Source organism: Notothenia rossii, assembly GCF_949606895.1.
Source record: "Notothenia rossii genome assembly, chromosome: 5".
Taxonomy (NCBI): Eukaryota; Metazoa; Chordata; class Actinopteri; order Perciformes; family Nototheniidae; genus Notothenia; species Notothenia rossii.
This window is the reverse complement of record NC_136903.1, coordinates 49,268,699-49,295,502: the sequence shown is the minus strand read 5'-3', so window position 1 is coordinate 49,295,502 and position 26,804 is coordinate 49,268,699. Positions and strand designations below refer to the sequence as shown.

Below are 26,804 nucleotides of genomic sequence, written 5' to 3'. Positions count from 1 at the left end.
ATCAGTAGACATGCCGTGGAGGAGACCTGCCCATATTTCTCCCTTCATTTTATCGATTGAACCCTGGTTGTTGAGAATTGCCCCCCTGTAATAATTTTGCAAAGTTTTGCATTTCTTTGCAGTCAGCTTCCCTACACCCTTCCCTCCTAACTTTTTCTGTGAACTCATTTTTCTGAGTGCTGTACCCATTCGCTTGTGGGCATGATTAATGCACTCTAATTTCACCACTTCATGCCCAGGGTATGGGTTCAGTGCAACCACCTCCCTAAATGCTGCGCTATCCCCATCTGACAACATCTCTGTGTACCGCACCTGGTGGCGATTCACAGACCTGGCCCACATCCTCTTGGCTGACTCCTGCTCCATTGCCTTGCTTGACCCTGCAAAGTTTCTTGCACAATCACTATGTGTCTGTCGCCAACTGTCATACTCCTCTTCTGTAATCTTTTGCTCTTGCTTGGCATTTCCCTTTAGAGCACAAGCATGGCAATAGGATGATCGGATTTCATAGTCTATCACCAATCCAGTAAGGATGTCAATGCACACACCGATCCCATAATGGGATGTGAAGCCTCGCTTTTGCCATGTGCCATCAAATGACATGCTGATGTTTATAACTGCCTCTGCATCCTCCCTCAGCAACTCTGCAACATCCGGGTCCACATCTGCATAAGCCTGCCTGACCTGCTCCCTTGTCCTGTGAAGTGACTCCAGGCCTCTCTCTATTTCTGCCACTAATAAGAGAAAAAAATAAGTCAACTGAATGTCCTGATAAGTTATACTCTGAATTCAATAGTTCAAGTTTTCTTGGTCTCAATCCTGTTTCTATACCTGTCACTCTCTTGTCATGTCTCTGATAGGTTTTGAGATGAAGTGCAGGAATCCCCAACACTTTGCTTATTTTCTTCAGAGCTGCATAGCCCAAGCCTAACTCGTGCGCTAAGAGCACCATTCTCACATTCACATCAAAAGCAACATCCTTCCTGGTTTCGTCTTGAAGACGTGTAGATGTGTACACACTTTTGCGGTACCCACCATCACACAGACTGCACTCTAAAATTAAGCTGCTACAGAAACCATGGTTTTGCGGATCGATGTTAACTTTGAGCCCTGTCCCTGCGCAATTTGGGCAAATCAACCCACTGAGCAGTTCATTCAGCCGCGCTACATGTATTATCAGCCACTGCTGTGTGGCGCTATCTAAACCCTCCTGCTCTTTGGGTGACAGCTTAACTTAAATGAGCTGAATAACTATGAATGATTATTATACTGTTTTTGTAACGTGTTATCTTGCTTATGGACAGCTCTAGTTTATGTTTTGTTATTATTTATAGAAAGCAATCGTAGGGGCGTGCTCAGGTATAAATGACGCTGCCAGAAAGACACAGCAGGAAGTCTAGAGAGGAAGTTGGAAAACGTTTTTGATCGCTCACATCCGTAAGACCGAGGGATCTTGTTTGTTTATTTGTTTAAATACCGTGAAAATGTTGCATGTCGGTAGTGGGCCGCCAGCTGATCTATTTGAACCTCTCAATAAAGCACCTGAATGGAAGGAGCAAGTATCTGATTTCTTGAATATACGCGAGTCAATAATCTAACTCGCCTCCTAGACTAAGTGGCCTTTGAACATTAATTTTCTTTTGGACAATTGGCCACTACATTAAGTCAAAAAACTAACCGACAACGTTGTGAGAATTACTAGCGTGTAGGAACCTACTATCACTGGAATTGTCGGATGTGGATCCGATCGTCGCTACTGGAGCCGCAGCAGAAACAAAGTGGATCTGATCGTGGTTACTGGGGCAAAGGAACCGTTTGGATTATCCTCTACACGTGTGGACATGGACTGCAGGCTGTCACGCTACTCTGCATGCCTTTCCGTTGGAGTTCGAACCACTTGGTAAAACAGCTGTTGTCTTTTGTTCAGCCAAACCGGCTGAATAATTTCGGAGGACAGCGCCACTGAGGGTGCTTTCACGGTCGAAGTCCACAAGAGGGCAGCAAAACCAACGGAAAAGGCCATGGAGCAGAAGCTACAGCTCTGCATCAATGCAAGGAGAGGTAAATTAAGACAACTCACTGCAAAAATGAATGAAGTTGAGCCTTTAATGGGCAACACCTGTAACTTGATGGAAGTTATCTCAAAGATGAGACTTTTCAAGGCAATCTTTGAAGACTTTAAAGACTGTAACTGCTCAGTTGTGCTTTTTATGAACGAAGAAGAAAAGAGCCATGATCAAGAGAGCTGGTTTGAGCCTAAATCTCAGAAGTTTCAGGACTTTATTAAATATTCTGATGTGTGGATTAATTGTGATGAGCATTACAAAGAAATACCACAAGCCTGCAACGATGATGTTTCTCATATGGACAGTGTATCTGTGGTGGCAAGAACCAGTAGAGTAAGCAGGGCTTCATCCGCTTCAACAGCATCCTCAGCAAGACTAAGAGAGGAAGTAAAGCATGCAGCTTTGGAAGCCAAGGCTGCCTCGCTAAAGCAAAGTCAAGCCTTGGCATTTTAGGAGGCACATCTTCGGGCTGAGAAAGAAGAGCTGAAAATTAAAACAGCTTTAGCAGCGTCCAACGCTAAAATTAAAATATATGAAGAGTATGACGCACAGGATAAGAGTGATGCAATGAACACGTATTTGGACAATGCAAACACACGGCAGAAAGAAGACGCAGAAGAGCAAGCAGGACACAGCCATCCACTAATCCCAAGCAGTCATGTAAACCCCTAAGATAGGTCTATTTCAGTACCTGGAGCAAGACCTAAAGCACCAAAGGCTCTGGACTCAAGTAAATTAGCCAGTGGTGCACATCAGCGACAAAGTGACTATAAAAAGGACATATGCAAAGCAATCTGTCACGATTCTTGTGTTATGTCACGTTTTTAGTTGTGTGTGTCTGGTAGTGGGTGTTTTGCTGTTCTCCTTGTCATGTTTTCCTCCTTGTGTGTTGTCTGGTCTTTCTCCCTGTGTTTTCCTCTCTGTCGTTAGTTTCCCTGGTGTGTCTAATTTCCTGATTGTTTTCACCTGTTTCCCTTGTGTGTCTCCTGTGCTCATCAGCGTCAGCCCCACCCCTGATTGTTTTCATCTGTGTCTTGTTGTCATGTGTTTAAATTCCCCTGTCTCCCAGTGTTCAGTGTCAGTTCATCTTGTCTTTCATTTTGTTCACAATTTTTGTCATCTCAGCTAAAGATTCGATAATGACATTTTTTTTATTCATCTTGCTGTTTTTGGAAAATAAAGTATCTTACCAATACTTTACCTCTGTCTCAATGTAATGCAATTGGGTCCTACATCCTAAGTGTCTTGAGTTCTTAACATAATCAAGAAGCAGACTGATATAACAGAAATGCTTGTGAAACATCAACAGCTCGCCCTTCTCCCACAGCGTGATATTCCTGTTTTTTATCGTGACTTGCTCAACTTCAGATCTTTTCTTAAGGCATTCCAACACAGTCAACTCCAGAACAGACAATGCTGCAGATAAGATGTACGTCCTGGAACAGTATACAAGAGGTGATCCCAAAGACATTGTAAAAAGCTGCCAGCATATGCCCCCCGACCCTGGTTTTCAGAGAGCCATGGACATGTTGGAAGACCGCTACGGCAACCCGCTGAAGATTGCCACCGCTTTGATGGAAAATGGCCGCAAAGAAAACCCGAGGACTCACAAGCACTCAACAAGTTTTCCCTATTCCTTTTAAGTTGCAGAAACGCCCTGGAGGATTTGGATTACATGGAGGAGCTGGATAACCCTACACATATGAGAGTTATCATCTCAAAGTTACCCTATAAATTCATAGAAAGGTGGAGGGTGCTGGCATTCAAGATCCAAGAAAGGAGCCAGAGAAGAGTCAGATTCATAGACCTGGTCGACTTTGTGGATAGACAAGCCAAAATCCTGGCTGACCCTCTCTTTGATGACCTGCAGGGATCTGCTGCCGAAGCGAAAAGTAGGAACGTTTTACAAATGGAGAAAAATACCAGGAGTGAAAGGATTAAAGGAACATCTTTGCAACCAGTGTGGCCACATCAACAGAGGAAGATAATTGCAAACCACTGACAGTGAATAGCGGGACATCAAGTAATGTTGCCTTCATGAAACCATATTTGTTCTGCAAAAAAGACCAAGCACTATTGGAGTGCCATCAGATTGCAGAAAAACCTCATAAAGACAAGGTGGATTTTATATGGAAATCTGGACTATGTTTTGGATGCAGAATGACATGCCAAACAGGTTCAGAAAGACACCCAAGCTTGCTACACATTCACAAAAAAGACAATGTTTCCAATCATGCACATGCAGAAAGCCAAGGGGTGGCCAGGTCAGACAACACAGTAGTTTCAAGTGCACTGGTGAGCTTAAACCAAGAGACTACTACCTGTGAAGGGGCCGGAGATAGATGTGTTCTTGCTATTCTTCCGGTCTACATCAAAGCTAAGAAAGGAAGCAAGCTTGTGAAAACCAACGCCTTCGTGGACCCTGGGAGCTCGGCAACATTTTGCACAGACTCTTTAGCAAGGCAGCTAAACCTGCAGGGAAAAGGAGCGCAGCTTGTCCTAAAAACAATGAGCTCAACCAAACAAGTGAAAAGTTATCTGCTGAGAGATTTGGAGGTCTGTGGAATCAAAGAAGATAAGTATATCCATTTTTCTGTGGAGGACTTAAACGAATCAGAGATGGAAATCATCCACTACTGTCAACACCGCAGTTTCCCGGCAGAGATTTCTGCTCTAAAAAAGGAAAAAACACTGGTCAAAGGTAACAGTCCCATTCGGAGACCCATCCGTCCAGACCCTGTTATGTTTGAAGGAAACGTCGCGGAGAGCTGGCGAAGTTCCCTTCGAGAGGGAATATGAAATCTTCATCGCCGCAGCGCACCCAGACAAGGCTGAGAGACAGTGAACTGACACTTGCTAAAGCTGTTTCAGTCTGCCGTATACACGAATTGACCGAGGAAAGCAGCAGGACGTTAGCCGTTCAAGCTACCAGTGTTGATGCAGTGAGACCTGTTTTTAGCAGAAGGTATCAGCCTAAGCCACAGTCACTCGCTCACTCCCAGAGCATCTCTAACTCTAATAAGTGCGGAGGCAGCCATGCAGCTATGCGAGAAAAGTGTCCAGCTTTCGGGCAAAAGTGCCATAACTGTGAACAAGTGAATCACTACAAAAAATGCTGCAAGTCTAAACCACGCAGCTACAGTCATTCAAATAGAAATAATTGTAATCATTCTGTACATGAAGTAACAGTGGAAGAGCCCACAACACACAGAGAAGACACGTTCTACGTGGATGGCGTAGATATGGAAAGACGTGTTGATAGTGTTAATCCTCAAGCTAAAGACAAAGAAGAAGGATTTGTTTCAATTCACATTAATGGCATACCAACTGAAATGAAAGTTGACACAGGAGCTAAATGCAATGTGTTGTCTCAAGAAATGTTCACACAAGTGACCAATGGCGAGCAACTTGTAAAGCAAGAGACTGCTATAAACCTTGTTGCTTATGGAGGAAGCAGGATTGAGACCAAAGGCCTGGTCACACTGCCTTGCTGCTTAAAGGAGCAGCACCATTCGTTGCCTTTCTTCATAGTGAACAAAGATGTGCAGCCACTACTGGAATTTCGGGCATGCATGGACATTGGAATTGTCACATTGAGCAAAGATGTCCACCAGATCACTACGGAAAGCAACACGGATTTCACCACACAGACACTCATGCAGTACAAAGACCTGTTTGATGATGAACTTGGAGAACTACCAATCACTTACTCCATGACAGTTGATCCTAGTGTACAACCTGTGGTTAGACCTGCCCACCGCATTCCTATTGCAATGCAAGACAGAGTTAAAGCTGAACTTAACCGCATGCAAAACATAGGTGTCATTATACCAGTTACTGAGCCCACAGACTGGGTCTCATCTATGGTGGCAGCACACAAAAAAGACAAGCAGGAAATAAGACTGTATCAATCCACAAAACCTCAACACAGCGCTGAAAAGACCACATCACCCTATGAGAACAGTAGGAGAAGTTGCATCACAGATGTCAGGAGCAAAAGTGTTTTCTGTGCTAGATGCTAAAAGCTCCTTCTGGCAGATACGTCTCGACAAGAAATCCTCCATGTTGACAACCTTCAGTACTCCATTTGGGCGGTACAGATTCCTACGGATGCCCTTCGGCATTAGCTCTGCTAGTGAGGTATTTCAACGCTCGATGGAACAGCTGTTTGCAGGTTACCCATGTTCTGTCATCGTTGACAACATCATCATTGGTGGCAGCGGAGTTGCTGAGCATGATGCTAACCTCAAGAAGGTGCTGGAACGAGCAGAGGCGTTGCCTGGACCTGGAAACATTCGGGGCTTAGCCCACAGTGGCGGCGCTACAGTCGAATTTTCTACTGCAAGACTCCCCACACGCACATACACAATTGCGCCTTCTAGTGTCACAAACGTGTGCCTGCATTAGCTTTGTTACGGCAATGGATTGTGGGAGATTCTCATAGCACGTGAGGATCTCTTGAGGGTAAGGTGCCTGTATTATCTCGGTGGACAAAATGCATCTTTTTATTTTATAAGGACAATAACGTACTGTGGTGTTTGTTTTTGTTTTAATGTTAATTGTTTAATGCTCACAATCACAGCAACATGTTTTTTGTGTGATTGGCTATTTGTTTTATATGATTTATCAACGTGATCATCAATAGCTAATCTGAGCAACAGAACCCAGCTCACGTGTCCTTTTATGCTGTCCATTGAAATGCAGGTATGTGCGTTTTGTACACCAGTTTATTTATGTTTAATGTTTCACATTGCTCCACATGATGACTCGACTACAAAGTCTTCCATGTTTCTACGCTTCTTCCTCTGTGTCAGTTTCGGGAATATCAAGGTCATTGCAGAGGGCCTTGGTCTTGTCATAGTCCTCATGTGCTTTCTCGTTACTTCGGTAACTTTTCAGTGTGTTCTCAACTGCTGTTTTGTAATCCACTGCCTGCACCAAGTCAATTGTTTCTTTCTGCAGTTATTTGTGCAGGCCCTGAGTGGTTGAGAGCAGTGTCTGGAACATGACAGCATGTAGATGGTACTGACATTTCAAAGCTTGCTCTCCAGTCCCTTTGCTAGAGGGGCTGAAAGGCTCCCTAAAGTCTTGATCAAAGCAGGGAGGTTTTTGACATGCCCAGCGAACAAGTTGTTTGTCCCCTACCTCTAGCTGTTTCTGAAATGTTTGCAATCTCTGATTGTGGACAAGAGATGTGGAGAAGAAAGAGTAGAAACTCCAGGAGATCAACGCAGGTATGTGAGTTTTGTACACCAGTTTGTATAAGTTTAATGTTTCACATTGCTTGTGAAAAATATACTACCACTATATGATCCCTGATGTTTTGTTGTTGACTGGACACTTATTTTGTAAAAGAGATAGCATGTGAGGATCTCTTAAGCAATGCAGCTCACGTTCCCTTTTTATATGCTGTCCATTGAAATGCAGGAAAGTAATCACCAGCTCTGAGTGATCTGTTGCCGAGGGGACACTACACCGGAGTTACATACAGATGTAGCACTGAATTTCGGACTCCAGCTTACAGCTTCCTGCCTACGGCCTGCCAAAGACCAGTATAGAGGAATGTTAAGCCCTCCCACTATTTTCCAAGAGGGCGTTGCCAGATTTTCAATTTCAGGTTTTAACCAGGAGATGGCGCTTCATTCACAAATACAGAAAGACAAGTTTTGTGGACTTTCAGTTGTGTTTTGAAGAGCATTTGAACACATCAATATTTTAGATCAACTAAAGTATATCTAATCTTGTAATTCAATAATATATAGTCTTTATATATTAAATAATCATAATTATAATGTAAATGTTTACATTACACTTCTTTATTTGTTATGCTCATACTTTAACCTTTACAATCGTATGCAGTATATTTTTGTGTTTGCTTCCTCCTGCTCCCTTTCGGACACATACTGTATGATTTATTATTATTATTAATATGAAGATATTATTAAGATAAGATAAGATGTTACTTTATTGATTGAACATTTTAGTTTAGAATGTGCTGTCCCACGGTAATTCAGAAGGCTCACAGGTCACATTCCGACCATTATTTAAAACAATAGGTGCTTTCACACCTTCAACAGTTTGATTTGTATAGAGGGAGCTCTGTCAGTTTTCGAATTACCCATTTGCTTTCGGGGAGCCCTATTTTTCAGAGCACATCCTGCTACTAAATATGTCACACGCACGCTCTGTTGACTGGCGCAGCAGCGCGGATGCGATCAATTGCTATAAAAACACTCTTCTACTAATACAGACGGTGTCACTATGCCGGCGGATGTGGCCGTTGTTGAAGCCTCTTCAGGCTCCGCATCGGCAGGCCTCTCCCTCGGTGTGGAGCTGTCAAACTCGACCCTAACGCTGCTTACAGCCGGCCAACTAAAAGTTGTTTTCCGTTCACGTTGTCATTTTTCGACTCCTTCGCTTCTTTGCTTGTGAATCCAAAAGCTGTGACGCTTGGCTGTTTTCGTTTTGCCATATTTTTTTATTACACAGCCAGAGTTAAAAAAATATCAATATGAACATTTCAAATACCGCGCCGGCATCACCGCCATAATCGTAGCAACGTAAGTAAGAATGCAGCGCCGCCACATACAGATGGCAACACCCAGACATATTCACAAATATAAAACAAATATTCAGAAACTGTAATGAACAATAACTATTATTTATTTCAAGAACTGTTATTTACAGAAACTCAACATTTCTAATCTGTGTGACACAAATATGCACGATTGTTTTGGGCTCCCCCTATTTATCTCAAAGTCAGCCTTCAGGGGAGCTCCCTCCCTCTTCGGGGGAGCCAAGCTCCTCCTAGCTCCCCCCCATTTCGAACAGTGTCTGTGGCTGAATGGCCAGCGATTAGGTGCGGCGCATTTGTCATAGGTGATCAGAGCTAACTGCCTGCCGTCAGATTTCATTTAAAAAACAGATCTGATTTTAAGACTATTTCTGCGCTCATAAAGAATGATAAGAATAAGAATAATGCGTATTGAACTGGTTTCATTAATTAGTGAGTTTATTTAACACTAGAACCGCCAATCGGGTCAATTTGTGTGATGTGTGTTGTGTGTGTGCAATGTAACTTTTTTTCAATAAAATATTAAAGTCTCCCAGTCCCTGACTTTTCCTGAAAGTGTGTTATGTAGCACCCTATGTTGTTAAAAATTGCATTCTAATAGCGGGATTTGACAGGTTTAGGTAGGCCTATACAAAAACCTCTGGCGGTTCTAGTGTTAAGGTAATTAGGTACAGTAGAAGCCCTTTTTTATCAGTAACGAATTTAGCAGTTGAACATAAAAGTCAACTAACTGAGGGTCACTTGCAATGACAGTGTTGTGTCTAACTGTAAGCTTGTCACTCAGAGTAACCTACCATTAATTTAGCTGCTGGAGAAGAAAGATCAAGGGGGGAGGGGGGAGAGAGCTGTGGTTGATGGGCCATTAGTTGTGTAAATACACAGCTGAGAGCTGCCGTTTCATTCAGACTGTTTAAAAAACTGTAACAACAGACTATTTTTCTTAGCGGATGCATGTCAATTTAAATCAATACATACAACTATTTTTTAAATCAATACATACAACTATTTTTTAAATCAATAAAATACATTTTCTAAATCCATAAAAGCATTTAAATTAATATTGGGAGTCATGTCGTTGCTTTGTTGAGAATTTGGCCGTGTAATAAGCGGGATAATTTGCAGCGACTTGTTCCTTATGGGAAAAATAACACCCGTCATGTGTGTGTAGAGGTGTGTGTGGTTAAAACACTTTCATGAAGTGAAGGAATTTCCTTCTATAAAACAGCTGTGGGCAGCAGTGAGTGTCACAGACATGAATTCATAGATCAAGGCAGACTGGTGCACACACTCTCCTGTCCTGCCAGGCGACACGCCCGCTCTAAGCCGTGTCCCTCACTCCTCACATCCCAAGCATCCCCACAAGTGTATTATGTTGTTACATCGTTTCAGATGTTATGTTTCAGTTGTGCTCTGTCTATGTTCAGTGATGCAAACTTGTCACCTTTCGGCGAAATTCGCCGTTTTGAATCCAAAATAAGTCGTTTGTGTGATTCATGTAGATCTGCAATACAAATATTTTTGGGGTATGGGGGGGTGCTGGGACCCGGAGTAATCTGCGGCCGTGAGCTGTTATGTGCCATCATGACACGCATGGTGTTTTTTTTTAATATATTATAATGAAGTACGAGCTGTGTGCTCGAGTCTTCCTGCCTGTCGGCTCTGCTCATGGATGTATAATAAGGCTCTGCTGCTCCGAGATGATGGTCTAGCTTCAGCAGCTACATTACCTACGGGTGCGTTCGTTAATATTAACTGTGCGTCCGGAGTCACTGTGGCACAGACTGGACCGCTGGTGAACAGCTGTTAGAACGGGCTGTTCAGGTGTTCAGAGCAGAGCTCCCTGTCGGAGCGGCAGAGCGTGATGTGAACTGAAAAGTTTTTCTGTGGCAATATTATTTAAGGAATCGTTGAGCTAGCTAGCTAGCATACATTGTCACTATCTGCTAACGTTAGCTTTAGCCTTCTATTTCTAATAGTTTTTTTCATAGGCTATAAACAGAGGTGGTATAAGTATATATATTGTACTTGAGTAAAAGTAGAAGTACTCAGATCTTGTACTTGAGTAAAAGTAGAAGTACTCAGGTCTTGTACTTGAGTAAAAGTAGAAGTACTCAGATCTTGTACTTGAGTAAAAGTAGAAGCACACAGATCTTGTACTAGAGTAAAAGTAGAAGTACTCAAATCTTGTACTTGAGTAAAAGTAGAAGCACACAGATCTTGTACTAGAGTAAAAGTAGAAGTACTCAAATCTTGTACTTGAGTAAAAGTAGAAGCACTCAGGTCTTGTACTTGAGTAAAAGTAGAAGCACACAGATCTTGTACTAGAGTAAAAGTAGAAGTACTCAGGTCTTGTACTTGAGTAAAAGTAGAAGTACTCAGATCTTGTACTTGACTAAAAGTAATAGTCCCAGAGTGTAGGAATACTCTGTTACAGTAAAAGTCCTGCATTCAAAATGTTCCTCAAGTAAAAGTAGAAAAGTATTATCATCAAAATATAGTGAAAGTAGCGACAGTAAAAGTAGTCATTGTGCAGATTGGTCCATTTCAGAATAATAGATATGATATGTTTTATAATGATTGATCATGAAAGTGTTCTCAAAGCTGGTAAAGGTGCAGCTAGTTTGAATGACTTTGTATACTGCAGGGTAGCTTGTGGATTTACTCCAGGTGGAACTAAAGTCTGATTTAACACTTGATTATATTTCACTTAATTAATCCAGATCTGTGAAGTAACTAAAGGTATTAAATACATGTAGTGGAGTCAAAGTACACCATGTACCTCTGAACTGTAGTGGAGTAGAAGAACAAAGTAGCAAAACATTGAAATACTTAAATAAAGTACAAGTGTCTCAAAATTGTGCCCAAGTATAGTACTTGTTGAGTTTATGAACTTAGTTACTTTACACCATGTGGCTATAAAGATAAAAAGACTTAAGCCTTGCACAGAGGCATGATAATACATTTTCAAAATGCTCAACAGTGCTGCCAAAAATTATAAACTGACTGTTCCACAATTTAAAATAAATGCTTTTATATATTTCTATTATGTGACTCTTTGGCGTTTCTGTTATTATTAACACTGCTGCTTTAGTTGTTCTGACTGCTAAAATCCTCTGTCATTCCGTGGGGTGGGGGAGCCGGGGCTCGGATCCTTGTCACCTTTTTCATACCTGATGAGTTTGCATCCCTGTATGTTAAAAAGCCTCAGTCACCTTAATTCATGTAATAAAAACATCTCAGGTCAGTAACACTCAAAGCTAAATGTGCAATACCATGTTCAGCTGTGTTATGTTACTATGTATAATGTTATTGTTGTTACATCAGAAGATGTACATATTGAAATGATTTCTTAACTTACAGTAGGCTATTTTTTACAATGTGTGCTGGAAGGATTTATTAAATTACAATGAATATTGTCATTGTTGAAGGCTTTTAGAGAAGGGTGAACTATAAGCCTGAATTACATAACATTTTATACCTAAAAACATAAAAGCCACAATAAATAAGTCACAATTATTGTAGTTATTTTTACCTCCCGTATTGCTTTCAACCCACCAGCTTTTATGGTGTTATTACGTCACTAACTGTAAGCTTGTCAAATACAGTCTATGGTCACTCAGAGTAAACTAACTACTGTTAATTTAGCTGCTGGAGAAGAAAGATCAGGGGGGGAGGGGGGGAGAGAGCTGTGGTTGATGGGCCATTAGTTGTGTAAATACACAGCTGAGAGCTGCCGTTTCATTCAGACTGTTTAAAAAACTGTAACAACGGACTATTTTTCTTAGCGGATGCATGTGAATTTAAATCAATACATACAACTATTTTTTAAATCAATAAAAACATTTTCTAAATCCATAAAAGCATTTCAATTAATATTGGGAGTCATGTCGTTACTTTGTTGAGAATGTGGCCATGTAATAAGCGGGATAATTTGCAGCGACTTGTTCTTTATGGGGAAAATAATACCCTTCACCCAGATGAGGACCCCTCCGCTACACTTTGGGATCCTGATCGACCAACGAAACTCCATTAAAATATACATATTTTTGGTGAATTACTGAGTTTAGGCACGTTAATAACGTTTTAATGAAGTTGAATACAGTATATTCATATGTGTCAGTGATTTCATGTCAATTCGGCGAACATAAACATAAATGATCGTGGTGAAGATGATGATTAAATTAGGATTAAAAATCGAGAGCCCGGCTGCATTTCCTCCCGTTCGTTTTTTTCGAATAACAAAATTATTTTGTTAAATAACAACATCGTGATGTTTTGTAAATGATTACATGTCTCTTATTTAGCACAGTAGTATGATATCCGTGACATATGGATCTTAACAAAGTTCCGCTGTACATCCAGCATACTGTATATCACTTTATTTCACATGAGCTCCAGTGTGGAACCCCACTGCACCCCCTGGTGGATCAATGATCCATTACAGCTGGCTTCATTATAATTACATTTATCTATCACGGGGGCGGTCTCAAGTCAAGCTGGAGGTTTTCCCTTGAGCGAGAGCAGATCACGTACCAATCACGGCCCTCGCGTTTCAAACTGTCTGAAATGAATCGCTACATCTGTAAGCAGAGATAAAGTGCTATCTTTGGGGGAACTCACCTCCTCTGGGGTCCCCCAGGAAGATTTTTTTAAAATATTGAAGTTAAAAGCATCAAGCTTGTGCACTTTGAGAAGAGATATGGATACATCTCTCAACACCCATATGTAAAAACAAATCAAAGAATCAGAATCAGAAACTGGTTTATTATTTAAAAACACTTCATTTTCCAATTAAATCATAAACTATGTCAAATTATTAGAAGTTGTTAGTAATCAGATTAAACAGAAAAAAGGGATGGAAGGAGGAAATATTTTTTTTGTTCATTGTTGTCTCTATTGTCGTTCTTGCCTGTTGTATCTCCTTCTTGTGTGTCCCTTTCTCCTGTTCTCGTTTCTTCATCCTCTACTCTGTTTGGCTCATCTGTGATGACTGTGTAGGTAAACACAAACAAGTATGTAAGTCAATCAGTTTCCAGCTCTGTCAAATAAATGAATTTCAAGATACACAAATGTGTCTTCATTAAAATGAGTGTCACAACACTGTCACAAAATGTAATACTAACCAATTGAAAATAGTTACATTTACATTCACTCTAAGAAATGAAATATGCATGTTGTTTGCATTAATTGCTTTTTCTATGTTGAAACTACTAAGTAAATACACTTTTAACAATTAAATCAAGAGACTTTAATTGCATTTATGTAAAAGTTCAACGTTTTGGGATTACATTACCATGTTGTGTTGTATTTAAATGGTAAAGTTATTTAAAACGCGCTGATTGTCCCAAAGTGCTTGCCGTACTTTCTCAGCACATGCGCTGTACGACCGGGGACATGCGCCATTTGGATTATCTGACTCTGAGATCTGGATGACAGAGCCGCATGTTATCACTCTCCTGTGCCATCCTGCTATTTTATGGTAAGTTTCTTAAATATTAACATATATTAAACACAAACGGTCCCTGAAATACAAAAGTTGATGTGTATTTTAGATTTCCCTGCTACCAACTGTATACTTTGATGATAGATTTTAAAAGCGGTGCAGCCTAGCTAACAGCTAGCTTAACGGTCACTTTTTAATCATGTTCCCTTGCACTTAAAAGTGTGAATATGTCACAAAAGAGGTGACATTTCAAGCTTTGTCTGTAGAAGTCTCAATCGTTATGTTTTTTAATGATTTTAGCTTGATGTGGTTATAATTAGTAATGTTAGCTTAACTTTTACCTTAAGACACGTTTTTTCCCTCTTTTTTTTAAATGTGCTTGATTTAAAGATTTGAGAGCCTGGTTTTTGATTATAGTTATTTTTTTCATTTTGAGATACTATATGAACATTTTGGACACAAAATCACAGAAAAACGGATTTTGAAAATGATATTATTTTTTATATAGGTAACACAAACATGCACAACGAAACAATTTGAAAGCTGGAAATATATACATGGGATGTCACTATGATAATGTGAACATTTGATTGAGGTAGCATGAACCTATATACACATTTTATGAACAAATAACAGGTGTATCCATAGGCCTTTTTTCCTCCTTTCTCAAGTTCTGTCTGTTTGTCTGTCACTTTACTTCAGTCACCGTCTCCCGCCGTCTGTCTTCGTATATCTTCGCGTCTCTCTTCGGTTCCCGCCGTCCCTCTTCGTCTCGCTTCGTATCACTCCGTTTACCAGATTACCTCACCCCCTCCCTGGTAAATACATCCTGTTGAGCAGGATCTACAGTTTCTAGTATTTTCCATTTCGTAAAATGATAAAATACGGCGAAGATATTGAAATATGTGCTTCCATTTTTCATACTTTTGAGTGTGCGACATTTTTTATTTGTATTAACTTTATATAATCGTATCTCCGTGTTTACTGGGTCTTTTTGCATGAAACAAAGACTGGCAAATAGTTTCAAGCCAGCACTTTCGACGGAAACACACGGCATTGTTGTCCGGACTATTGTTTTTATGCGGCACCTGCTTGAACAGGTCATGTGATCTGATCACGCCAGCGTGACTGTCGACTCCATAGGACAGCCCTTAAATAGACACGGAATTCACCCGAAAACGTGTTTTTTCGGGTGAATTAGACATTTTAATTTCTAATTCTAAGAAAACTCAGAATTTATAAATATCATATTGTTTTCCCTCTTATTGAACGGTGTGTGTGTGTGTGTGTGTGTGTGTGTGTGTGTGTGTGTGTGTGTGTGTGTGTGTGTGTGTGTGTGTGTGTGTGTGTGTGTGTGTGTGTGTGTGTGTGTGTGTGTGTGTGTGTGATCAAAAAACAAAGTAAATATTAAAGTAGGATTGATATAATAGGGGGATTCATGGTATAGGATAGGCTTGGGCGGTATGACGGTATTACGGTATACCAGGGTATTTCGAAATACCGTCGGTATGATTTTCAATACCGTGACGTCACAGACTGTGCGCCAAATCACAGATGCGTTTCATTCTATTACACTGACACGGAGTTTTGAAAGGGACGACAGTGGTTGTAATGCACAGCACATGCCAGCAGAGGGCAGGGGAAGGCAGTCCGTCTTTCCCACTCTCAGAGCTCAGCACAAAGCTGAGCTGAGCAAGATGGCGGCAGTATTTGCCGGCCCCGAACTCGGACAACTAGTAAAAAAGAAAAATGCCTCTGCGCCTGTTTGGGACTATTTTGGGTTTACTCGTCGCCAGTGACTTCATCCAGCACAACGAGAGACAGAGGCACTTCTTTGGGAATGTTTAATTTCAGATTTCCAAGTTGTTGGGGAGAGCCAAATGTATAGATGAAAGCCAGCAGCTCAAAAGTACAGTAAGTATCCTTCACGTCTCCAAATAAGTTGAAGGCTAAACGAGTAGGATTTGTCAGTTAAAAACAAACAATGTTCTAAGTTTGCTTCAGCTCAAAGCGCATGCCGTGTTTAAAGTCCATGTAATGTCCAAAATAAATGTTATTCTGTGTTAATAAATCGCTTCATCACTTTCCACTGTTTCATTTGACATATCAACATCAATGATTCTTTCCATAAATACCCCCCAAATAACATGAAATGTGTGCCACTTTCCCGTGTTATTCCGCTCCGGTAGCGAAAAGCTTGCCAGCCATTAACCCAGCTGTGTGACGTCACACGTGGCAAACACCAGCCTCGTCTGGATTGTTTGTTTTGTATCCTTCCGCTATTTTCACTCAACATATGTGTAACCGGACCTCGCTAAACTTTTTTTATCTAACAATTCATGATGGGGAAGCGATGTGTAGTTGTGAGCTGTGAATGTTTCCTGATTGCTATAAACATTGATCATGGGTGCTGGAAGATTGTGCACAAAACTCGGGTCAGAATTAAGTTACTACAGGTGTTATGCCAGCTTGAGCTAAATGTCACCAGAGTACAGTGAACTTGCCTAGTGACTGAAATATATAAAAGTTGAAGTGAAATAAGTAAGGCCAAAAATGAATTACGTCTGAATATCTTTATTATTTTTACCACTTTTAATTATTTGTGGGCTCGCACATATACCAAAATAGACTAATGTACACTGCAATAAAGATAAAATGTTACAAGTGAAAAATTAACAAAAGAACCCTTTTTTATTTATCAAACAGTAAATTAATACAATCTTACAAATTTGCGATTTGGAAAATGTTGTTATATTTACATGTTTCTTTGGAAAAATAATATTGTAAATGATGTACTTTGTAAATTATTTACATCATGCGAAACCATTTTAACCAGTTCAGCTGCATGACTTATGTCAAATTACAGATTTGGCCATTGAAATCCCTGATAGCGGCCTCCCGGCTCAGGGTAAGTCTTCCGTATCTCGGTTACAGCACATGCAGGCAGCGGGACTCTGATTTTTGGGCCGAGTACACCCCAGCACCAACGTACAAACTGTCGATAAGCTGTATATCGATACTTCCTAATGAAAAAAAAGTATAGGCTACAGATTATAAATATATTTGGAGAAAAATAAAATGTTATGTAGTACTATTATGTAGCAATGGTTACAAATTGGCTTATAACATGATATTTGTATTTTACTTGTACAAAATAAATATGAGGTTATACATGACTGCTTGACAGAATCATAGAACTCTTATATATTTCCTCACATGTGTAGTTGTTTCTTTTCCCAAGCATACATTGAACTTGCATACACAGAAAAAATAAAAGCCAAGCTGTTTTTGACTGCTTGAAAGAGTTTAATGGTATCTTTAAAAGTGTACCATATCTGTAGCGACTAAAAGTATTATATGAAAGCAAAGCTGCAATAGGCAGTTGGGTCAATCAATATTTACTTACTGGTGTAGTGGGCCATCAACTGCTCTGTATTGTTGTTTGTATTGAAGATACGCTATTTTCAGTGTCCAAACACTGAGACAGCCTTCTCTAAAGCCTGGGTGGCTAATAATGCACCTTGGTTTCTCGTCGGTGTCTTCTATCTGGCAGAGTCCTGCACGGGTCTGATTTTCAAGACCCGCTCCCGCCCCGCACCCGTGACGTGCAGTACCGAACCCGCCCCGCTACCCGCACATATTGCCAATTAGTTCCGCAACCCGACCCGACCCGCCGGCACATGATCCGCAACCCGACCCGAACCCGCATATATATAAGCAGAGACAACGTGCAATTATTAACACACGCAGTTGCATATTTGGCTCAAAAAGCCTGGGATGTTGTTTATTTTCTCCATCTAGGATGACACCAAAAGCCTCCCAGACGTTGGATTTCGCTCTTGAGGAAGAATTATTGAAAATGCTGTATTCTCCGCTATAGAGAGCTTCACCTCAGCCATTCAGAATGTGGTGCGCTCAGCAGCAGATAGATGCACTGCAGAGGTTATGATTAGCCTATGCTCGGTACCGCGGAGGAGAGGTCTGAGGATTTAAACATTAAACTAAATTATTATTGTTTAAATATATTTATTATGCAACACCCGCAACCGGACCCGCATCATCTTTGTTTTACCCAGAAGCGAACCCGGAAAAAAGCGTTTGAAAAAATACCACCCGCAAATCACCTTTTTTGCGGGTCACCCGTCGGGTACCCGCGGATACCCGACCCGATGCAGGACTCTGCTATCTGGTCAGTAGGTTGCAAACTGTCTATTTGTTCCATCACCTGCCAGATCTCTCTGCAGCATACACATTCATCTGCAGTGGGCATGCTTTCACAGCATTGACATGTACACCTGAATATTGTACATAACATTAAAAAACAAAACAATATCTGCCGGACGTGTGAGGAACAGATGACAAATTAAGATCGACATTTAGTGCAGGTCAAATTAAATAAAACAGAATTTACCATTCAGTATTGCCGATTCGAGTCTCGCCGGCTGCGGAATCCGCTTCTCTTTCACAAGTTTCTGCCTCGTTGTTCGATTGCTGGGCAGGAGGCTCGTACTTATAAGGCAAGATGCCTTGAAGTGAAAGGCTAGCTGGTTCACTCTCTACTTCTGTAACTGAATCCAGATAACCCACCGAATCTGAGCTTGAATGATCGCTGTCGCTGTCGCTGTCTGAAGTTATCGCGTTGCTTGCCATTTGGACTGATTTGATCAAATGGCAATGTTTGCCACGTGTGACGTCACCGCTCGTTCGGGAGGGATCGGGGGCGTACTCGGCAAACTTCGGAACCAACATCGGTTTTTAACGTATATGTCATTTAATTATGACGAAACTTTAAACATTTTTATTTATTTTTATTCTGGTGATATCTAAACTACATGTTAAAAAACACCTGTGTTAGATGCATTACATGGCCTTTAAGATCAGTGGTGGAATGTAACCAACTACACTTACTCAATTACTGCACTTAAGTAAAGCACAAGTACCACATACATATACTTGAGTATTTCCATTTTCTGCTACTCTGTACTTCTACTCAATTACATTTCGGTGGGAAATATTGTACTTTTACTACACTAAATGTATTTGACAGTTGTAGTTACCTTTTTAGATAATATGTTTGTATTCATATATGTTATATGAATATATTATATTTATTTTATTCTATAATGATGTAACCCTTTTACAAAAGGCATTCTGCACAAAGTACTTTTTATATTTGGCTAATAACACTTTGGTGCTTTACCTTAAGTATTATTTTTGAACTTGGGACTCTAGCAAGTAATGGAGTATTTATACTTTTACTTTAGCACAGGAGCTGAGTACTTTTTCCACCACTGCTTAAGATCCACTAATGGGTTGCTATATCCTACACCTCACACCCTGAATTATGTTAATGGTTGCAACAATAGTTGTTATTTACAATCAATTTTGATCATTAACACATTTCTCTTTTTCTCTAGGTTTTGAATGTGGAGATGCAAACAGTGTACTGAGACTCAAACTACAAGGTACCAATTACTGAAGCACTACAAGTTAAAACACGGCCATTTTGGTCAGAGAAACCCATATCCATGCACATACTATGAATGCCCATGCTCTTTCAAAACATGGAATGCTCTTAAAACACATTTAAGTAGATGTCATGTTGAAGTTTTACCTGTGTTAAGTGCAGAGCTAGTAACATTCACTTGCTATTTATGTCCAGGAAGTGTCTACTCATCTAGTAGAGAGTACTTTTCCCATATCAAAACCCACTTGAAGCGCTATGAAACGGTTACTTGTATGTTTGAGAACTGTTCTTTTCAAACTAACATATACACTACTTTTAAATCTCATAAGAGCAGGAAGCATGGCACTTGCACAGTGAAATACTTTAAAGTTGGCGAAGTGAAAAGTAGTGATGTACATGAGGATACCTCGTCTGAAGAAATTTGCACTGATCATGCAGAACTTGGCTCTGGTATAGTTGCTCACAATTCATTTGAAACTGGCATAGACAATGAGAACCTGAAAGACACAATTGTAAAAAAATTGGCTTCTCTGATTTTAAAAATAGAGATTAACTCGCATGTACCAAGCTCAGAACTTGATGAGTTCCTAGAAGAATTGCACTTTATTTTAAACCTCTGCAGTAGTCCCCATATCGAACAGTACAGCAGCTGAAGTTTTCAAAAAGTATGACCTTCATGTTGATCAGTTAATAATTGATAAGTTGATCAATGCCATTTCTACCAACAATCCTTTGGTAACCGCAATAGCTAAGGATGGTCCACTAGCTTCAGCTTACAAACGTAAACAATTCTACAAAGAGCACTTTAAGGTTGTGGAACCTGTTGAATATGTACTTGATGCAAGGTCCAAAAAAACATTCCAATATGTTCCCTTACTTCAGTCTCTACAACAACTGCTCATTCGTAATGATATAGTTGATAAGATTGTTGATAATCACAAAGCCTGCTCTTTAAATCAACAGCAGTATTTGTCTTTTCGGGATGGTGAACATTACAAAAACAATCAGTTTCTTTCTGGTGAAGATTTAAGAATCTCCCTGTGCCTTTATGTAGATGACTTTGAAGTCTGTAATCCTTTGGGAACGTCACGGAAGAAACACAAACTTTGTGCAGTTTACTGGGTTTTAGGTAACTTACATTCAGGCAATAGCTCATCCTTGTCCTAAATTTACCTCGCATTGCTGTGCAAAAGTGACTATGTCAAAGAATGTGGTTATGAGAAAATATTTGAGCCTCTTTTGCATGATCTAGTGATCTTAGAACAGCAAGGGTTGTTTATACCACAACTGGGGTCTTTCATAAAAGGCACAGTTCAGTGTGTTCTTGCTGATAATCTTGGGGCTCATGGGCTAGCTGGGTTTATAGAGAGTTTTTCAGGTAACTATTTCTGTCGATTTTGTACAGCTCAGCGTTCAGACACTCAGGCTCTAGAAGTAAGAACAGGAGCATTTCAGCGCAGAAACAAAGAAACACATCAGCTTCACGTCACAACAGCTCAGGAAAAAGGAGTAAACTGCTGTGGTATTAAAAGGGCTTGTGTTTTGACTGACAGTCTTTCTCATTTCAATGTCATTAGTGGTTATCCCCCAGACATTATGCATAACCTTTTTGAGGGCATAGTTCCGGTTGAACTAGCCAGGTGCATTGCTGTGCTTCTTTCTAAGAAGTTTTTCACTCTTGAGCAAGTCAATAATCTTACTAGATTGTTTCCCTACAAGTGGGGTGACAAGACAAACGCCCTCATTTATTAACAAAAACCTTCCAGCAGAAACAAACAATAGGAGACAATGCCCACGAAAACTGGTGTCTCCTTAGATTACTTCCTTTGATGGTTGGAAAACTTGTTCCTAATGATGAACCTGCATGGCAAGTGATTTTGGATTTGAAGGATATTGTGGAACTAGTTGTTGCTCCCAGTCATACTGCAGAGTCTATTGCGTATTTGGAGTGCAAAATCTCAGAACACCGACAACGTTATCAAGAAGTCTTTCCCGGTGCAAGGTTGCTGCCAAAACATCATTTTCTGGAACATTATCCACAAATGATCAAATGTTTTGGCCCACTTGTAGCATTGTGGACCATGCGATTTGAAGCGAAACATAGCTTTTTTAAGCAGATTGTTAGGCACACAAAGAACTTCAGAAACATACCTTTTTCATTGGCAAGTAAACATCAGTTTATGGTGGGCTACAATATGCTCAAACCTGACAATGAAAAGTCTTCCTTGGAGGTTTCAGAAGTCTCAAAGGTCCCCATTGATGTCCTACATGAGGATGTCGTGCATGTTCTTACTCAGAAGTACCCTGAAGTCACAGCTTTAAATCTTTCTCATAGTGTCACCATTAATGGGATTAACTACAAAAAGGGCATGATAGTTGTGCATGGATCACGTGGTGGTCTGCCAGAGTTCTCCAAAATTATTCAGCTATGTATCTTAAAAGATGATTTGAGTCTCATCATCAGAAAATTGGGCTCCTGGTATAGAGATCACTACCGAGCCTACGAGTTGCATCCAACAAGTGACCTGGCATTGGTTAATTTGAAGGAGCTTGCTGACCAGTACCCTTTGGCTGACTACAAAATTGGCTCCATAAGAATGGTGACCTTGAAAAGATTTGTACACGTGACAGGTAATCTTTTATTTTCAATTTAGAAATTATAATGTTCTCATTTATCAATAATCAAGAAAGTATTATCAACAGTCCTGCAAATGTTGATTTCCTAATCTGAAACTCTGCATATACATTATTCTGTACAGTGAAGATCCAACTTTTAACTGTAGTAACAAGAAGAAAAATACATGTTTGCAGGGCAACTTAACGTGTTTGGGGACTAATTAATTGTATGAATACATTGATGTATTGCTAGTGATTGCATGAGCAATTAGTGTGCACAAGACTCCTAATATATAACCTCAATTCTAAGACAGTTGTTCATCTTTTTGTATTTTCAGATTGAATACAAGATGGCGGCAACCATAAGAGTCATTCTTGGACAAGACAACGCATCCAAATTGACTCTTCCCACTGGAATACTAGCTTCGTTAGAGGAATTACAAGGAGAGATACAAAGACACTTTGGCTTGACAGAACAAGTGAGATTGCAGTACAGAGAAATTGAATTTGACAATGAGTTCATGAACTTGACGTGTACTTCTGAAATCAGAGACAAAAGCACAGTTAAGGTAATTTACCTACCAAATAGCGCTGGCACTGACACTGGCCCACACCATACTGCTTCACTTCGAGCATTAGAGGACAATTCTTCATTTTCATCAGCAGCAGACACAGAAATATGGTCCTCCCCTGAATCTGCAGCCTCAGGGTCATCCCTTAGATCACAGCCATGGCCCAACATCTTTCCGATACCTCAGTTCAATTATGAGGTAGAGGTTCAGCTACAGATGGCCAGTCATGCTTTTCAGAACTCTGGCACTCTCCTGTCTCCAAGCACCAAACTAAAGTCTGATATTCTAGATGGTTTGGCATCAGAAATTATCAAGTTCAAAGTGTATCCATCAAGTGCAGACTTTGATGATGTGGCCCTGGCTCTGATAAAAAAGCATCCTTGTTTAAAGGAGCAAGGATCTGTGTCTGGTTACTACGGGTGGAAAATTAGCCTAAAATACAAAATGGCCAACTACCGGACCAGACTGCGGAATATTGGCTGCACAGAGTTGAGCATAAATGCTATGAAAGAAAATCGTGGTACAACCCAAGGTCCAAACCAGGTGAAGAAGCCACGGAAAGCTGAGGTCAATTAATGTCTAGATTATCCTGTAGGCGAAACCAAAGACAGCCTTGAAGAAGAAAGACAAGCACTTTTAATCGAGGTGAAAAAGAAGAACAGTCAGCTGATCAAAACTAAAATGGAAAAAACCTTTTCCTATAGACGACAGGAAATCCTTCAGGATATGCCATTCATCACAGAGTTCGGAGAGAGATGGCCAGCTCTGTTTTCAGAGAGCGAGGTGATTTTTTAAATATTTTAATTTTTGTATAAGAGAAGAACCTCAGCTGAAATTCTTTGTTTGGTTTACACCAGTAGATAAACTCCTGTCCTTTCTGCTATGACACTTGATGGATATTATTATAGATGCAACAGCTTTAAACAACACATTTTAACCTGTACCACAATGTGTTGCAGGTAAACGCAGAATTCACCCGCATCACCACCGTTCCGCTGCTGTCTACCTTCATGTCGCAACTGGATCGCCATTCAGCTCAAAAAAAGAAGGGGGGAACAGCAGGACGCAATTTGGGCCTGATCATGGCAGCCATGGACAAGGTATGTAGTTGTATTAAATGGTGTAGTTTTGGCACTGTAACACCACATTCTCTTTATCTCTCTCTCTTGTTGTCCCTCTCATACAAATATATTTTAACCTCTCTGACCCCCTTTCTTTGACTTTCCAAAAATCAGCACACAAGCATAATCAGTATTCTTGTGTGAAGATTTTGAAAATGTGTTTGTCCCTCAGGATCCCATGGTTGAAACACGACGGGACTGTGTCCTTAAAGCGCTCTGCGTTTACCTGAATGAAAGTTCCGAGAACTTCATAAAGGAATATTTGGTAAATTGAAACATAGCCAAACACATCATTATTCACTTTTATTTAGGTAAATATTAACACAATAATACATGATAATGTCATTTTCCATGTATAAATCAACTGCATGAAACACCTAGTTTTGAAATCCTTTGCTTATTTAAAATAAGATGTACCTTTTATTATTAATCCCGTGGGAAAATTCAGGAGTTTAAATTATATACAGGTAGTAATTGTCAAAAACAAACTGTTAAAACAGAAAATGAATTAAATGAACATCTATCAATTTTTGAATCCGGATTGTTAAATATATTTGCATTGTTGTGTGCAGTTACTAATCCCGGTTAAAGCCGTTGTGCAAACAGTACAGGTTTGATGTGCTTCTGCGACATAGTGACCTCCCTTTGTCGTGCAAGTAAAATCTTGCACTTATATTTTCTAGGGCTCCAACACATTTAACATGATTGGCTAAGTGGTGGGACATATCTAAGCTGTTGACCAATTACAACAGAGCCACCAAGCTAACCAATCAGAGCTTTTTGAACATTAAAGCATGGAGACATGTCACAGTAGAGACACTACATACTGATATACACCTGAACATCATCAGCAAGAGAGGACTATTTAAAGTAGAGGCACTCCATACTGATATACACCTGAACATCATCAGCAGGAGAGGACTATTTAAAGTAGAGGCACTCCATACTGATATACACCTGAACATCATCAGCAGGAGAGGACTATTTAAAGTAGAGGCACTCCATACTGATATACACCTGAACATCATCAGCAGGAGAGGACTATTTAAAGTAGAGGCACTCCATACTGATATACACCTGAACATCATCAGCAGGAGAGGACTCTTTAAAGTAGAAACACTACATACTGATATACACCTGAACATCAGCAGGAGAGGACTCTTTAAAGTAGAGACACTACATAATAATTTGAACCTGAACATTTGCATAATATGTCCTCTTTAAATTAAAAGCAAAAATAACTACTTAAATCATTGAATTTGTTTTTTATTCAAAGTATTTGCTGCTACTTTGGTTATATTGTTCATGTACATTTACAACTACATGTATTTATTTACAATGTATCCAACAAAAGGATTTGTGTGTCAGGGCTAGTTCTCATACTGATAATCATGAATACTATGTTCTAATCCCACTTTAGGATGTTGAACTTGCAACGACACTAATGGAGCCAATGGTATTGGGAATCTATCTCGTGAAACACGAAGAAGCAGAGCCCGGGGAACCACTTGCGGATGTTGGCGTCATTATCGAGGGTGTTGGAGTGCTGCGAGATCTGAAGTACTTGGCAAATGGATGGGCAGTACTGCTTGGACTGATTTACAGCCTCAATCTGAGCTACCCCAAGGAAATGAAACAAACATTTGAATTCATTCAAAAAGTTTTGATGGGGTTGGATGGCAACAGACTGTCAACCAAGGTGCAGGTTCTGAAAAACCGATTACAAGAGTAATCCCAAGGACAGCAATCATACGGTGGGAATAAATAGTTAAAAGAATCAGCAGGGCTTTGTTGTCCGCAGCTGAACAGCCAGCATACCACACAGAGATGGAGTATGACAGCAAGCTCTCGATGGTCGCCCGGTAGAAGGACACCAGCAGCTTCTTGTTCAGTCTGTTCCTCCGAAGCACCCTCAGGAAGTGTAGTCGCTGCTGGGCCTTCTTAACTACTGAAGTTACTTGTTACTTGTTCATGTGTATAAAAGGCTTCTCATCACTGTTAAATTCAGCAGCTGTTTTTAGGCAAAGCGTTTCAAAGTATTAATATTTATGTACCTACCACCAAAAGGCGGTTGGAGTTAAGTGTTTTTTGTTGTTGAATTGTTGTGGCAAATGTTGTGTCTAAAATGAAAATGTGGGCCTTCTTAACTGCTGAAGTTACTTGTTACTTGTTCATGTGTATAAAAGGCTTCTCATCACTGTTAAATTCAGCAGCTGTTTTTAGGCAAAGAGTTTCAAAGTATTAATATTTATGTACCTACCACCAACAGGCTGTTGGAGTTAAGTGTTTTTGTTGTTGTGGCAAATGTTGTGTCTAAAATGAAAATGTTAAATAAAGTGAGGAATTAAAAATACTGAGTTGTAGTCATTTGAATTACTTATAAGCAATTTGGATTAAATTATGTTAAGTGCAAAAAACACAATCCTACAACATAAATGGAACTAATTTGTCTTAAGTAACTATAACCTAACTGTGTTGGGTAAATCAATGTAAACTTTAAGCAAATACAACATAATTGTGTTAAGTAAAAACAACAATTTAAGTAAATTCAACATAACTGTATGATGTAGCATTTAATTAAGATGCTTTGGTAATATTTACTTAAATGCAAGAAGTAATTATTAGTTTACTAATCTGTTTCCTATTTAATTAGCCTTGTTACGTGCAACCGGTTGACATAACTAGATTAAGTAAATCTAATATTTATTTTCTTTGAGTGTTGGAAACCTCTTGTAGATATCACTGTTAAGAGTAGTTATCTGCCAATAGGACAGAATCATTCCTATACAAATGCAGTTTGAGTAATTCACTTAAAAAGCTAGATAATTTTTGATCATATCAATTTTAAGATGGGGGTCAAGGCTTAATATTTGGGAGCATAGTGTCTCTTGTCCCCTTTCAGGAGCCCCACTGGATTAGCTTTGATCTGAAATATGTGTATAAAA

General features: G+C 40.0%; 1 protein-coding gene across 16 annotated transcripts; it reads left to right on the top strand.

The window, feature by feature from the left end:
- Positions 1-14,026: 14,026 nt before the first annotated feature.
- Positions 14,027-26,213, top strand: LOC307041748 (uncharacterized protein). Of its 16 annotated transcripts, XR_013808873.1 has the most exons (9): positions 14,056-14,119; positions 14,786-14,901; positions 15,938-15,997; positions 19,501-19,548; positions 22,036-22,181; positions 22,505-23,521; positions 23,698-23,838; positions 24,032-24,124; positions 25,280-26,213. XR_013808873.1 is itself a non-coding variant. In XM_079685261.1 (8 exons), exons 5-8 carry the CDS (start codon positions 23,465-23,467, stop codon positions 25,589-25,591), a joined length of 603 nt encoding a protein of 200 aa, XP_079541387.1. In that variant the 5' UTR covers positions 14,056-14,119; positions 14,786-15,997; positions 19,501-22,181; positions 22,505-22,645; positions 23,443-23,464; the 3' UTR covers positions 25,592-26,213. The 16 variants fall into 16 exon arrangements, 5 of the variants coding, with proteins under 5 accessions (XP_079541387.1, XP_079541384.1, XP_079541386.1 ...); XR_013808871.1 differs by lacking the exon at positions 14,786-14,901 and having other exon boundaries at positions 14,052-14,119; XR_013808875.1 differs by having other exon boundaries at positions 14,786-15,997.
- Positions 26,214-26,804: the final 591 nt, after the last annotated feature.

Coding starts and splice junctions, on each gene's coding strand:
- LOC307041748 (XM_079685258.1), top strand. CDS start 22,517: ATGGCGGCAACCATAAGAGTCATTCTTGGACAAGACAACGCATCCAAA. Junction 22,646..23,697: donor ACTTTGGCTTGACAGAACAA/GTGAGATTGCAG, acceptor AATGTGTTGCAG/GTAAACGCAGAATTCACCCG. Junction 23,839..24,031: donor TCATGGCAGCCATGGACAAG/GTATGTAGTTGT, acceptor TTTGTCCCTCAG/GATCCCATGGTTGAAACACG.